At 43.9% G+C, this 14551-nt stretch overlaps 2 protein-coding genes across 4 annotated transcripts in view; both read right to left on the bottom strand.

Moving 5' to 3' along the window:
- Window positions 1-6669, bottom strand: part of YTHDF2 (YTH N6-methyladenosine RNA binding protein F2) — a 30117-nt gene extending 23448 nt beyond the window's left edge. Inside the window, exons 1-4 of one of the 2 annotated variants that reach the window (XM_086331576.1) lie at window positions 6465-6669; window positions 5942-5966; window positions 5291-5370; window positions 737-2323 (exon numbers count right to left, since the gene is read on the bottom strand). In XM_086331576.1, the coding sequence (XP_086187702.1) occupies window positions 737-2323; window positions 5291-5370; window positions 5942-5966; window positions 6465-6491 (1719 nt within the window). In that variant the 5' untranslated portion in view covers window positions 6492-6669. The remainder of the gene's footprint in view (window positions 1-736; window positions 2324-5290; window positions 5371-5941; window positions 5967-6464) is intronic. The other variant, XM_086331586.1, reaches the window with a different exon arrangement.
- Window positions 6670-7433: 764 nt separating this feature from the next.
- The window catches only part of GMEB1 (glucocorticoid modulatory element binding protein 1), a 52209-nt gene continuing 45091 nt past the window's right edge, over window positions 7434-14551 (bottom strand). For both annotated transcript variants that reach the window (XM_086331643.1, XM_086331659.1), the window contains one exon: window positions 7434-7575. In XM_086331643.1, the coding sequence (XP_086187769.1) occupies window positions 7544-7575 (32 nt within the window). In that variant the 3' untranslated portion in view covers window positions 7434-7543. The remainder of the gene's footprint in view (window positions 7576-14551) is intronic.

Here is a 14551-nt window from a genome sequence, read left to right as displayed (position 1 = left end):
TCAAATGTATTCAACCTTTTAGTATAGATCTATTCCCCATCACTCTGTCCAAGATAACCACCTGTTACAGAGAAACAAGAAAGTGGATCTTTAGGAATACAGCAAAATGTTAAGAGCAAGAGGCCAGCTTTTTCCAACCATCTGTTTTTCAAGTTTTATAAAATAAACAAACTTTTCTAATGGGAAAAATATCTTGGAAAAAAAAATGATTAAGCAGAACACTACAAAAGATAGGAATAAGGAAGAAAGTTCTGAAAAACATCCTCCTTAACACTGTCAGTTGTCAGCAGGCAGGCAGAAATGTCAGGGCTTGGTGACTCTTGAAAATAACTAAGTACCCAGCTAGGCCAAAACCTGCAACAGAATTTTTATCTTTTTCTCTGCCACATTACAGCCTCAATCTTTTCCTACTTTCAGTTCTGTTTCTTTCACTTCAATTACTCCCTTTGTGTACTTTTCAGATTCACTCTTCACCTGTTCCTGCATAGTCAGTTTCTCTATGGTTTCTGCTTTCCTTTAACTTAAGCCCACATTTCTGTCCCCTATTAATGTTCCCACACTCTTTCACACTAAGGTTCAAATAATAAGACCAATTATCCTCCCATAAAGACTTGAACTGTTAAATGATACTTGTGTTATTTACAAAGCTTTTATTAACGATTCAGTATTATACTTCTCCTGTTCTCTCTAGTTCCTTCTCCTTCCCTTAAAGTTTTAAGAAGGGTAAGCTTGTTACCTTTTTAACACTTTCTTCTTCCTCTTGGCGTTTCTCATAGTGTGAGAAGTCATCAAAAATGGAAGTGGTGTGCTTGTAGCTGGCTATGATTTTCAACACCTGCTTAGCTTTTTCCAGAGGCACTTCCTGAGTGTCCCTGGAGTTGGTCACTGGTTTATTCTCGTTGTTCTCTAGGCGAATGTGTCGCAGTTGGCTATTGGGAACGTCCTTCACAAAAATCCACCTGACATCAAAACGGCCCTTCCATTTGTCCTGGGACCACACACCTGCACATGTGTTGTAGTCCACAGCAGATTTCATTTCTGCGACACCACAGAAGTGTCCACTGCCGTTGACACTGAAAAGTAAGTAAACGGGGCCTTTCCCGTTCATGGAGCGATAAGCAGCATCCAGTCTCTTGTTACCATGCTCTGTGCTGCACCAGATATTATACTTAATGGAACGGTGGATATCGTCCTCGGAGTAGCTCTTAATGATGAAAACCCGGCCGTGTTTCAGATTCCAGTCAAAATCCTTGGGGTTATAGTTATTAATGGACCGAAGCTTCTCCAAGACGGGATGAGGTTCTGAAGGAGTAGATCCAGATCCAGCCTGAGTCTGTCCTACTCCATTACCATCCACCCCATTATGACCGAACCCACTGCCACGGTTCCGAGGTGCTACCCAGCGGGTTGGCTGAGCTGCCTGCTGCTGCACTGACAGCTGAGCAGGCTGTGGTGGAGGTGGAGGCAATGGCTGCGTCTGTTGCCCTACTGATGCCTGAGCCACTGGTGGGCTATTGTTAGCCTGCTGACCTACAGGCTGCGGAGACCCTTGGGTTGGCTGCTGACCTATATTCTGAACCAAAGCCTGTGAGGGGGCTTTTGCCACAGGACCCTTGTTATCCCAAGTTCCAATATCCATGTTATGCTTTATTGGGGGTGGTGGAAGACTTGACCCTGCAATGCCATTCTTGGTCTTCAACTTGGGTTGCTGTTTCGCAGGCTTGCTAGCAATATCAGCCCAAGATGCTGGTTTTGGAGGAGCAATGGTAGCTGGAGGCAAACTATTGGAAGCCACGATGTTACTAGTAATGGACCCACTACCAACAGCAGAGCCTACAACTTTTGGAACATTGCTTGCAACTTCTGTGCTACCCAACTTCAGTGCTGCCATCCCTTGGTCTATAGTATTCATGCCAGGAGCCTTATTGAGGGTCTCACTGGCAAAAGCTGACTGTCCATCAATCATGGCTCCACCCAAGGAGCTAGGTGCATAAGCATAATTGCTACTATATCCAGAACTCTGAGTAGACTGTCCCTGAGAACTGTTATTTCCCCAGGCTGAGAAGTCAATCCCACTGGGAAAGAAATTAAAACCATGCTGACCAAGAAATGGAGTGCTACCCAGGGCTCCTGGTTGTCCAAACATTGCATCTGGTAGAAAGTGAGGCTCTCCGTTGCTGAGCTGTCCATAAGAAGTTAGATAGGGCATGGCTGTGTCACCCCCAGTAGACCAAGCAGCTTCACCCAAAGAATAGGAGAAGCCAATGGAGGGACTGTAGTAACTGGGTAAGTAGGAATCTGACATGGCAGTATATGCATTATTCTGTGGAAGGAAAAAAAAGGCAAATTAGAACTAAACACAAAAATAAATAAAACAACCAGGACATTTCCTCTCCGAATTATTCATACAGTACAAACATTTCAGCCGTTACCATAAAAATGAGTGGTTTTTTTTTTTTTCAGATGGTCTCTTCCCATAAACTTGCTGGCATTTTTACAGACTAAGATATTTTGGTTTAATCATTGAAGTGTTTAAACATTTAAAACTAAACTGACATACAGTGAACACAGGCCTTAGCTTTTAGTGCTTCAATTCAGAAAAGGGAAAACCCAGCATCTCACCAAGTGCAAGTCCTGTTCTGTGAGAAAGAATGTGTGCTTAGCTGCTCAGTCGTCTCTGACTCTTTGAGACCCCATGGACTGTAGCCCACCAGGCTTGTCTGTCCACGGTGATTCTCCTAGCATGAATACTGGAGTAGGTTGCCATACCCTCCTCCAGCATATCTTCCCAACCCAGGGAGAACCCATGTCTCCCACACTGCAGGTGGATTCTTTACCAGTTGAGCCACCAGGGAAGCCCAAGAATACTGGAGTGGGTAGCCTATCCCTTCTCCAGGGATCTTCCTGACCCAGGAATGGAACCAGGGTCCTCCTGCATTGCAGGTGAGTTCTTTACCATCTGAGCTACCTGGGAAGCCCACTCTCTGAGGATACCTTTATTAAAACCACTATCTCTGGACTGAAGGAATGGGAATACTGACAGAACAGAAGAATATTCAAAAGAGTTTCCTATTAAAACTGCATTGTATAACAAATAAAACAACAAAAAGAACTAGAAATTTCAATTTCTATCCCCCAAATCTGTGCAGCCATTACCCAACCATAAACCAAAAAGAAAAGTTCAATACATCTAGTTTATAATATAGCTTTCTGGCAGACCATTTGAGAACATCAGTAGATGCCACTATTTAATTATAACCTTGAATTTTAAAAAATGAAAAAAAAAATTATAACCTGGAAAGAAAGTGCACAGTGGCTTCCAGAGGATTCAAAACTAAACAAGTATTGCTATTTGTTCTGTTTCATCTATAAAAGTAAAGGCTGTAGCTAAAATGTACACTTAACTTTTCCATTAAAAACAGGAATTAATTTCTAAAGGCATGGTACAGTCCGTATCTTTAAAAAAGGAATCATCCTTGATAATAACAACCATAAAAAGTTTTACCCAACTAGTCTTCATATTAGAAAACATTACATTGTAAAAACATTCTTTCATCTGTGCTGACAGTATTTTAACTTTTTTTTAAATAAACCCTACAACTCACAAAGTAGTCCCTTAAATCAAAGTAACAGATACATACAATTGGTTTTTATACACCCAGAGTCAGCTCAACTCAAAAATAGAGTGCTTTATCCTAACTTCAAAAGAGCTCTGGTATCTAAGACTCCACTAACTAGTCAATAGGGAAAGTTGTTCTTGATAACTATTAATATGCTAGGTCTGTATTAGTTTGTATTATCAAAGCCAAGAGTACTTCTCCCTGGCCACTAAAAACACATCTCTTGAAGATTAAATTTTTTAACTAATGCAGTTTACTCAAATAGTGGTGCTTTTCTCAACCCATTTAAAATTTTCTTTTAAAAAACTAAGTGACATATACCCTCAAGTTTACAAAAAATCTAAGTCTCAAAGATAGTGTTATAATTTTAACAGCCCCAAATTCATTATAAATAAGAAATTCAGTCTACACTTAATACATTAAGCCTGAAGAATTATTTCAAATGTGATAAAAATTGGTTAAAAAAATAGATGAAACACTCTTGACAAACTACAAAGATTCTTAAATTATGTCTTCTCAACCAAAATTTATATACCACCCCCTAAGTTTTTCAAGACATTTAAGTTTTAGCTTTCTTTGTAATAAAACAAATGCACTCATTATCACAGGTTATATTATAACAGCTGAATACCTACACCTGATCTGGCAGGTTCCCACATGCCCCTGAGCTCAAAACTGAATTACACAATGTTTCACAAGAACTACCTAGAATTATGTTTCCAAATGCTCTCACTCTCCCTGTTATGATTATGTAAGCAAACTACTTCAATAGCAGGAACCCAGTGATAGTTCATTCCTCTACTTCCTTCCCTACTTTTCCTGATTAACTGGTTGTCTTCTGTAAAAACTTTTCCCCAATCACTTACTTAAGTGGTTTCTACACTTTCAATGCAGAAACTTTTACATAAGGAATCAGAGAGTTTTACCTAAGAATTAGGCCCAAACATGCACTCTCACTAACATGTCAAGTTATTCCAAACTATTATATACATCACAGAGCATCTGTTCAGAATTTATATAAATGTTCCATAAGCTTCTCTATCTTCTAGGATATTCCGAATGAGTTACTGTCAATTTTCCTTTTGGCTAATTAGTCTGGGGAGTTATATTTATTAGCTACAACATTGTGGCTGTGTCTTCGGGATTCAAAATACTAATACAAAGACCTGCCAAGTCAAAACATTTTGTGTGCACAGGTCATGTTCATACGTGAACCTACATGCAACTCATCTTCACATTAGAAGATAATTACATTGCAAAAACTGAATTCCATTATTCTTGATCTATCTTTGTGCTGAACACTATGTTATATCACTTTAAATCCATTTTGTAAATTCTATAGCTCCCCAAAGAAGCCAACGTGAAAAACGTTTTAGGAGTGAAAATATTTAACACAGAAAAGTACTCTTAAGTTTCACACTGTTAGATTCTTGGTAAGGAGGAAGAACTACTCAAACAAGTGTTGCTGTTAGTACACTATAAAATGTTATCAGTACTAGCCTCAGAGAATTGTTTGCTGACAATAAAGATGAGAATCTTAACAGCCTACAACATCTGTAGCAACTTTTTTAAAAGTCGTCCAGTGAAAATTAGATTTATTGATAGAGCAGAGCAAAGAATAAACGTATACTACATCCTACGATCAAGCATGTAAATGGTTAACTACTCACGGGCCTTGCCTGTGGACTCAAGTAAGGTTCAAAATCATCATCGTTTAATCCATCCTTTTGATGTACAGATCCATTTTGTACTAGAGGAAAAAAATTCCAATTAGGAGTGTCTCAATCGTACAATCTACCTCCCAAATTAATCAAATTACCTCCTAACAAGAGAAAAACCTTACTAAACAGAGCAAGTTTGTATTTCAGAACGGTAAAGATGAGAGTGAATGCTGAGCAACAATTCGTCAGTGAAAATGTCTCCCTCCATCCAGAGAAAGTTGATCTAAAAAGGTCATTTAATTGGCTCCTCTAGATTTCAATTCCCTCCCGCTTCCCCTCCCCCACCACATGTGAGTACTTCCAGAGTGGGATCCACGAGGATGAAAAACAAAGGCCTTCTAAGACCTACAGGAAACTAAGGACCTGGAACATTTCAAGACCGATTCCACCCCCCACTTCTAATGAATTACTCCTTGTTCACTAAAAAGCTGTTCGTCAGCTGCAGGAACACACCGAAAGGGTCAAACACTCAAGTGTGTGAGGCACCTGCAAACTAAGCGGCTTCCGAAAGGTCCTCTCCCCGGGGCGCTTCCCGGAGACCCCGCCCCCCCACTCCGGGTCCCCCCGCCCGCCCCGGGCCACCGGCGGAGCCGGGCTCACCTTTGTTTCCTTGACCTTTTGGTCTCTGCAGGCGAAGGAAACGTCGCCGAGCGGCAAGTCGTCCGAGGAAGAAACGGAAAAGGAAAGACAAATTAAAGCCGGGCCCGAGAAGGGAATAAAGGCGCAGGCCTGAGGAGCGGCGTCAGGAACGGGGGTGGAGGGGAAGGCTGAAGATGGGAGGCGGGGGAAGTGCGAAGCCGGAGGGGGCCGCGGAGAGGAGCCGGGGCCGCGCCACAAACAACGCGAGGGGGCCAGGGCTTCAAGGAAGGGGAAGGAAACAAGAGAAAAACGAGGCCCTCTGAGAGGAAGGGACGCGGCGCGGCCGGCGGGCTCCGAGGCCCGGGGAAGAGCGGGGAGAACGGGCCGAGGGCGAGGCGCTGGGCGCGGCCGGCCTGAGAGGCTCGAAACCTGGCCCGCGAGTGGCGCCGCCTCGCCTTGGCCCGACTGGGGGCGGCGGGTCCGGGCCTAGTCAGGCTCCCTCTCGCCTCACACAATGGCCGAGGCATGCGGGCCGGGCCTGTACCTGCTCCAAGAGGCTGCTGGCCGACATGGCTCTCGGATCCTCGCGGGTGAAGACGGCGGCAGACTCTCCTCAGGGCGGCGGCGACAGCGGATGAGCCCCGGCGACGAGAACAGACGGCGCGGTGGCGGCTTTTGTCCCTGACACTCCGGGGCCTCGGCGGACGCAGCGGAGACACAGCGCGCGGCTCGGGCTCCGGCTCCGACTCGGCGACGCTCTAGCCCGAGAGCTCAACGCCCGTCTCTATGCCTTTACGCGCGCGCTCGCTCCTCGCAGCCGAAATAAGAGCGCCGGGCGGCGGAGGCGGTCGGCGCGCGCGGCGCGACGCTGACTCTCACATTCACTCACCCACGCGGAAGGGGCCCGGCGCGAAGCACCCCGGGAAGGCAGAGGCGGGACCGCAGCGCCCTCTGGTGGTGTGGAGGAGCGGAAGCGGCGCGCCCGGCCTCCCCGCCCCCACCGCTTCGGGTTTGGGGCCTAGGAGGGTGGGATTGGCGGCCAGGGTTGCACCACGAGGTTTTGACTAACAGCTGGAGCTGAAGAGAGTCCCTTTAGCTTGAGGAAGCCCACAAAAGTTGGTTTTTCGGGGAGGAAGCGACCCTCAAAGGCTGAGCGACCTTAAACCTGCTTCCCAGTTCTGGATGGCACACTCCCCCTCATATGGGAGGGAACACAAACGGGAATCACAGGGCCCTCAGGGAAAGTTCAAAGGGACCCTGTCTTGAGAAAGAAAGCCCCTCACCTGGTTATTCTCTTCTGTTATCAGGCTACAAGAAAGAGTACCCAGAGAACAAAAATATTCACAAAAAATCTGGTCCCCTGAGAAAGAGATTTACCATTTGGCGGTTGCAGGCAGGAGAATCTACAATTCTTTTTCAGGAACATCGCTGGCCCCCATGATAATCTGTTAAACTGTGGATTTTCTTTCTAAGGAAAACACACCTCGCACAACTACACAAAATTTTACTGATCTTTCAGTGAGCCCTTACCTGGAGAAGGAAGGAAATTAACGCTCTTTAAATACCTGCTGTCGACTTCGCTCTGTTGTTAGGTGTTTTCAAACATATTAAAGGCTTTCAGCATCAAAACAGCTGGCAGTCAATCCATTTTACAACTGAGGAAACAGAGAGGTTAAGGCATGTGCCCAAGGTCACAAAGCTATCAAAGAAGTTTGTCTGACATTGAGAGGAACATAATAGTGTCCCTCCGACCCCAAGAGAAATCATATGTATTGAGGAGGTCTAAAGGATGGGGGGCACTGGTGGTAAAGAACCTGCCTACCAAAGCTGGAGACACAGGAGATGCAGGTTCTATCCTTGGGTTGGGAAGATTCCCTAGAGGAGGGAATGGCAACCCACGCCAGTATTCTTTCCTAGAGAATCCCATGGACAGAGGAGCCTGGTGGGTTTACAGTCCATGGGGTCCTAAGGACTCAGACAGGACTTAGCGACTGAGCACACACACATACACACAAAGGGTGGGCAAAAGCATTTTTCATCAGAGGCAAACCTGACTCCTGCAAGGATATTTGATATGGGACAGCCCATCACCTAATAGCTTTTGTTTTTGCAAATAGTACTAAACAGATGAATAATGCACTCTTAAGGGTCAACCTGATACCATCCACTCCCTGGATACAGGAAGCTTTGGTGGACTCAGTAGTAAAATAAGTGATAACATGTTGTATGTTGCATCATAATTTTACTAAAAGTGCTCAAAGTACTTTTTTCCTACCCATAATCACATTTATGGTTGGAAAGGATAAGGTGAGGTACCAAATATGATAGATTCTGGCAGAATCCAGATTCAGAGGATAGATCCCACCAAAGAAAGAAAACTAACCTGGTAAGCCTTTCTTTTTTTAAAAAAAAGGAAAGATAACTTAGTCAGTTAACTCCATGACCCAGATTTATGTGCAAACTGTAAGAAGTTGCCTAACCTACCCTTGTATGGTAAATATAGGATTAGACCAGGAGTCATAACCTGGGAGAGGGAGTGACTAAATACAGGCCTTCTCAACAGATTTATGACTCTAGGTAAATTACTAAAACTTTCAGTGATTCCCTCATTTGGTGAAAGGGATAAAAATATCTACCTAACATGTTTGTTGCAAAGATTAAGTTGCATGAATCAAAAAACAAAAACATTAAAGCAAATCTCGTACATTTTAAGTTTCTTTCCTATAATCCCATTAAGGCATGATAGTGAAAATTCCCAGATCAGATCAGATCAGATCAGTCGCTCAGTCCTGTCCGACTCTTTGCAACCTCATGAATCGCAGCAAGCCAGGCCTCCCTGTCCATCAACAACTCCCGGAGTTCACTCAGACTCACGTCCATTGAGTCAGTGATGCCATCCAGCCATCTCATCCTCTGTCGTCCCCTTCTCCTCCTGCCCCCAATCCCTCTCAGCATCAGGGTCTTTTCCAATGAGTCAACTCTTCCCATGAGGTGGCCAAAGTACTGGAGTTTCAGCTTTAGCATCATTCCTTCCAAAGAAATCCCAGGGCTGATCTCTTTCAGAATGGACTAGTTGGATCTCCTTGCAGTCCAAGGGACTTTCAAGAGTCTTCTCCAACACCACAGTTCAAAAGCATCAATTCTTTGGTGCTCAGCCTTCTTCACAGTCCAACTCTCACATCCATACGTGACCACAGGAAAAACCATAGCCTTGACTAGACGAATCTTTGTTGGCAAAGTAATGTCTCTGCTTTTGAGTATGCTATCTAGGTTGGTCATAACTTTCCTTCCAAGGAGTGTCTTTTAATTTCATGGCTGCAGTCACCATCTGTAGTGATTTTGGAGCCCAGAAAAATAAAGTCTGACACTGTTTCCACTGTTTCCCCATCTATTTCCTGTGAAGTGGTGGGACCGGATGCCAGGATCTTCGTTTTCTGAATGTGGAGCTTTAAGCCAACTTTTTCACTCTCCACTTTCACTTTCATCAAGAGGCTTTTGAGTTCCTCTTCACTTTCTGCCATAAGGGTGGTGTCATCTGTGTATCTGAGGTTATTGATATTTCTCCCGGCAATCTTGATTCCAGCTTGTGTTTCTTCCAGCCCAGCGTTTCTCATGATGTACTCTGCATATAAGTTAAATAAGCAGGATGACAATATACAGCCTTGACATACTCCTTTTCCTATTTGGAACCAGTCTTTTGTTCCATGTCCAGTTCTAACTGTTGCTTCCTGACCTGCATACAGGTTTCTCAAGAGGCAGGTCAGGTGGTCTGGTATTCCCATCTCTTTCAGAATTTTCCACAGTTTATTGTGATCCACACAGTCAAAGGCTTTGGCATAGTCAATAAAGCAGAAATAGATGTTTTTCTGGAACTCTCTTGCTTTTTCCATGATCCAGTGGATGTTGTCAATTTGATCTCTGGTTCCTCTTCCTTTTCTAAAACCAGCTTGAACATCAGGAAGTTCACGGTTCACATATTGCTGAAGCCTGGCTTGGAGAATTTTGAGCATTACTTTACTAGTGTGTGAGATGAGTGCAATTGTGTGGTAGTTTGAGCATTCTTTGGCATTGCCTTTCTTTGGGATTGGAATGAAAACTGACCTTTTCCAGTCCTGTGGCCACTGCTGAGTTTTCCAAATTTTCTGGCATATTGAGTGCAGCAGTTTCACAGCATCATCTTTCAGAATTTGGAATAGCTCAACTGGAATTCCATCACCTCCACTAGCTTTGTTCGTAGTGATGCTTTCTAAGGCCCACTTGACTTCCCATTCCAGGATGTCTGGCTCTAGGTCCGTGATCACACCATTGTGATTATCTGGATCCTGAAGATCTTTTTTGTACATTTCTTCTGTGTATTCTTGCCATCTCTTCTTAATATCTTCTGCTTCTGTTAGGTCCATACCATTTCTGTCCTTTATCGAGCCCATCTTGGCATGAAATGTTCCTTTGGTATCTCTGATTTTCTTGAAGAGATCCCTAGTCTTTCCCATTCTGTTGTTTTCCTCTATTTCTTTGCATTGATCGCTAAAGAAGGCTTTCTTATCTCTTCTTGCTATTCTTTGGAACTCTGCATTCAGATGTTTATATGTTTCCTTTTCTCCTTTGCTTTTCGCTTCTCTTCTTTTCACAGCTCTTTGTAAGGCCTCCCCAGACAGCCATTTTGCTTTTTTGCATTTCTTTTTCTTGGGGATGGTCTTGATCCCTGTCTCCTGTACAGTGTCACGAACCTCAGTCCATAGTTCATCAGGCACTCTTATCTATCAGATCTAGGCCCTTAAATCTATTTCTCACTTCCACTGTATAATCATAAGGGATTTGATTTAGGTCATACCTGAATGGTCTAGTGGTTTTCCCTACTTTCTTCAATTTCAGTCTGAATTTGGCAATAAGGAGTTCATGGTCTGAGCCACAGTCAGCTCCTGGTCTTGTTTTTGGTGACTGTATAGAGCTTCTCCATCTTTGGCTGCAAAGAATATAATCAATCTGATTTCGGTGTTGACCATCTGGTGATTTCCATGTATAGAGTCTTCTCTTGTGTTGTTGGAAGAGGGTGTTTGTTAATTCCCTCCTTTCAATAATATTTTCTTAGTGCCTGAAATTTTGATTAATCCCTTTGGGATTACTTTTTGTCCTACAGGAGTTCCCAGTTAAAAGGCAGATATCCTGGGGGGAAGGATATTCTCTAAACCTGAATTAGTTTACAAGATTGGCTTTAACAGGCCCCTGAACAGAACACAAACAATATTGATATACATTTAGGGACTTTCCTGGTGGTTCAGTGGCCAAGACTCCTGGATACCACAGCAGGGGGCTCAGTTCAATTCCCCAGTCAGGGATCTAGATCCCACATGCTACAACTAAGACCCAGCACAGCCAAAAAAAAAAAATTTAAGACATATGGGATTTCCCTGATGGTGCAGGGCTAAGAATCCACCTGCCAATGCAGGCGACACAGGTTTGATCCTGATGCAAGAAGATGCCACATATCATGGGACAACTCAACTTGTTCACCACAACTACTGAACCTGTGCACTAGAACCCACAGACTGCAAGTACTGAAGCCCGAGTGCCCTAGAGCCCGTGCTCTGCAATAAGAGAAGCCACCACAATGAAAAGCCTGTGCATCCACCCACCACAAGTAGAGGAAGCCTGCTTGCAGCAAGAAAAACCCCAGTGTAGCCAAAAAAAAGAGAGAGAGAGACATATAATTAATCATTGGGAAGAGGGAGAGGAAGTCTGGAGTGTGGGGTATCATCTTAGGGTGGCAGAGAAAAGAATACTGTATGAGAAGTTAGTTTGGATTCTAGTTTCACCTCTACCACTAGGTGCATAGATCCTTCAGTCCCTCTACTAACACAACAAGCATTTATTGAGGGCGAGGAGTACGTCAAGGCTGTATGTTGTCACCCTGCTTATTTAGCTTATATGCAGAGTACATCATGAGAAACGCTGGACTGGATGAAGCACAAGCTGGAATCAAGATTTCTGGGAGAAATATCAATAACCTCAGATATGCAGATGACACCACCCCTATGGCAGAAAGTGAAGAAGAACTAAAGAGACTCTTGATGAAAGTGAAAGATGAGAGTGAAAAAGTTGACTTAAAGCTCAACATTCAGAAAACTAAGATCATGGCATCCTGTCCCATCACTTCATGGCAAATAGGTGGGGAAACAGTGGAAACAGTGGCTGACTTTATTTTTGGGGGCTCCAAAATCACTGCAGATGGTGATTGCAGCCATAAAATTAAAAGACGTTTGCTCCTTGGAAGGAAAGTTATGACCAACCTAGACAGCATATTAAAAAGCAGATGGACCTTGCCAACAAAAGTCAGTCTAGTCAAGGCTATGGTTTTTCCAGTGGTCATGTATGGATGTGAGAGTTGGACCATAAAGAAAGCTAAGCGCTGAAGAACTGATGCTTTTGAACTGTGGTGTTGGAGAAGACTCTTGAGAGTCCCTTGAACTGCAAGGAGATCCAACCAGTCTGTCCTAAAGGAGATCAGTCCTGGGTGTTCACTGGAAGGACTGATGTTGAAGCTGAAACTCCAATATTTTGGCCACCTGATGCGAAGAACTGACTCATTTGAAAAGACCTTGATGCTGGGGAAGATTGAAGGCAGGAGGAGAAGGGGACGACGAAGGATGAGATGGTTGGATGGCATCACCGACTTAATGGACATGAGTTTGGGTAAACTCCGGGAGTTGGTGATGGATAGGGAGGCCTGGCGTGCTGTGGTCCATGGGGTCGCAAAGAGTCAGATATGACTGAGTGATTGAACTGAACTGAACTAAGGCAATGTGCTGGGGAGAAAGTCTTAAGAGTTCAGTTCCTCTTGAAGTCTATAGTCAGGGAAACTGACAGCAAATAGCTATTAAAATAATCATTCAATCACAGTTGTGTAGAGTGCATGAGAAAGCGTAGATGGACCTCACTTAGTCAGAAGACCAGGAAGTTTTCTCTGAAGTCCATGAGCTTCAGCTAGAACCTGAAAGGTGACCGGAAATTGACCAGTCTAGGAGGGAAGGAATGTGAGAGATAATGTGTGCAAAGGCCTCAGGCAGGGAAGGAGCTTTGGCACTGGTGAGGAACTGAAAAAAAGGCCAGTGTGACTGGTGCATAATGAGAGACAGGATGAAACCAAATGAGACTCAAGAATTGGGCAGAAAGAAGGAAAATAGAGACTATAGTTGTTAACTACAAGGAGTGATCATCTGGTAAAGGGTTAATAGAAGCATAGTATTCTCAGGTTTATGTTTTAAGAAGTTCACTGTGATTGCAGTGTGGAAAGGAGATTCAGGGAGAGATGAGTACATTAGGAGTTAGAAGAATATCGTAGCAAATGCAAGCAAAACGTAGTGGTCTAATACGGTGATAATGGGGAATACCTTGACGGTCCAATGCTTAGGACTCCTCGCTCTCACTGTCAAGGGTTCGGGTTCAATCTCTGGTGGGGGAACTAAGATCCCACAAGCTGTGCGGCTTGGGGACGGGGGAAATATATATATATATATATATATATATATACATATATATATATATATGTATATATATATAAACAGAAAAGGACAAATGGACATTTTAGGTGGTAAAATGAGAGGTCTCAGTGATTGATTGGATTTGGGGAGGGCATTAAAGGAGGAGATACAAACATAATATCTAGTTTAATTTGAGTGATTCCATGGATCTGGTGCCATTTTCTTTAACTATGTTTATTTATTTTTAATATCTATATTTATTTATGTGGCTGCACTGAGTCACAGTTGCAGGACACAGGATCTTCAATCTTCATTGCAGCATTCCAACTCTTAGTTGCAGCGTGTGGGATCTAGTTCCCCCAACCTGGGCCCCCTGCATTGAAAGCAGGTGCCATTTTCTAAAGCAGGTAATACTAGAGACAGGGAAAGATCATTAATTCACCTTTGGACATGCTGTGTTTCAGGAGAATCTAAAATATCAGATAGGAATATTCCATAGACAATTAAGAGGTTTGGGGCTTAGAGAGTAAAATCAAACTAGGAATACAAATCTTGGAATCTCTGGTATGGGGATGTTAGTTAAACCCAAAAGAGCCCCTGAAATTTCCTCAGAAGAGCAAGAGGAGAGCAACAGGCCCAGTACCAAACTAGAGATGGAAGGGGAGAGACAGAGGAAATCATCTCCTTACTCAGAGTCTATTTCCAAGACTGTAAAATAGGGACGTGGGGCTATTAATCTCAGAATAACTTCTGAGATTCCTTCTAGTTCAACCATTTTAGACCTCTGGAAGGTAAAACCGAAGAAATTCTTCCGGATGTATGAAGGGGGCAGTGGGGATAAGAGAAAGAAAAGAAGCAGGCAAGGAGGGGACTTCCCTGGCGGTCCAGTGACTAAGGCTCAGCCTTCCACCTCAGGGGATACAGTTTAATCCCTGGTTCAGTTCAGTTCAGTCGCTCAGTCGTGTCCGACCCTTTGCGACCCCATGAACTGCAGCATGCCAGGCCTCTCTGTCCACCACCAACTCTCAGAGTTCACTCAAACTCACATCCATCGAGTCGGTGATGCCATCCAGCCATCTCATCCTCTGTCATCTCCTTCTCCTCCTGCCCCCAATCCCTCTCAGCATCAGGGTCTTTTCCAATGAGTCAACTC

This window comes from Bos grunniens, chromosome 2 (assembly GCF_055505025.1).
Source record: "Bos grunniens cultivar Pamir isolate PY7600 chromosome 2, Bosgru_T2T1.0, whole genome shotgun sequence".
NCBI lineage: Eukaryota > Metazoa > Chordata > Mammalia > Artiodactyla > Bovidae > Bos > Bos grunniens.
Note: the sequence above shows the minus strand (reverse complement) of the source record. Positions and strands in the feature narration are given on the sequence as shown.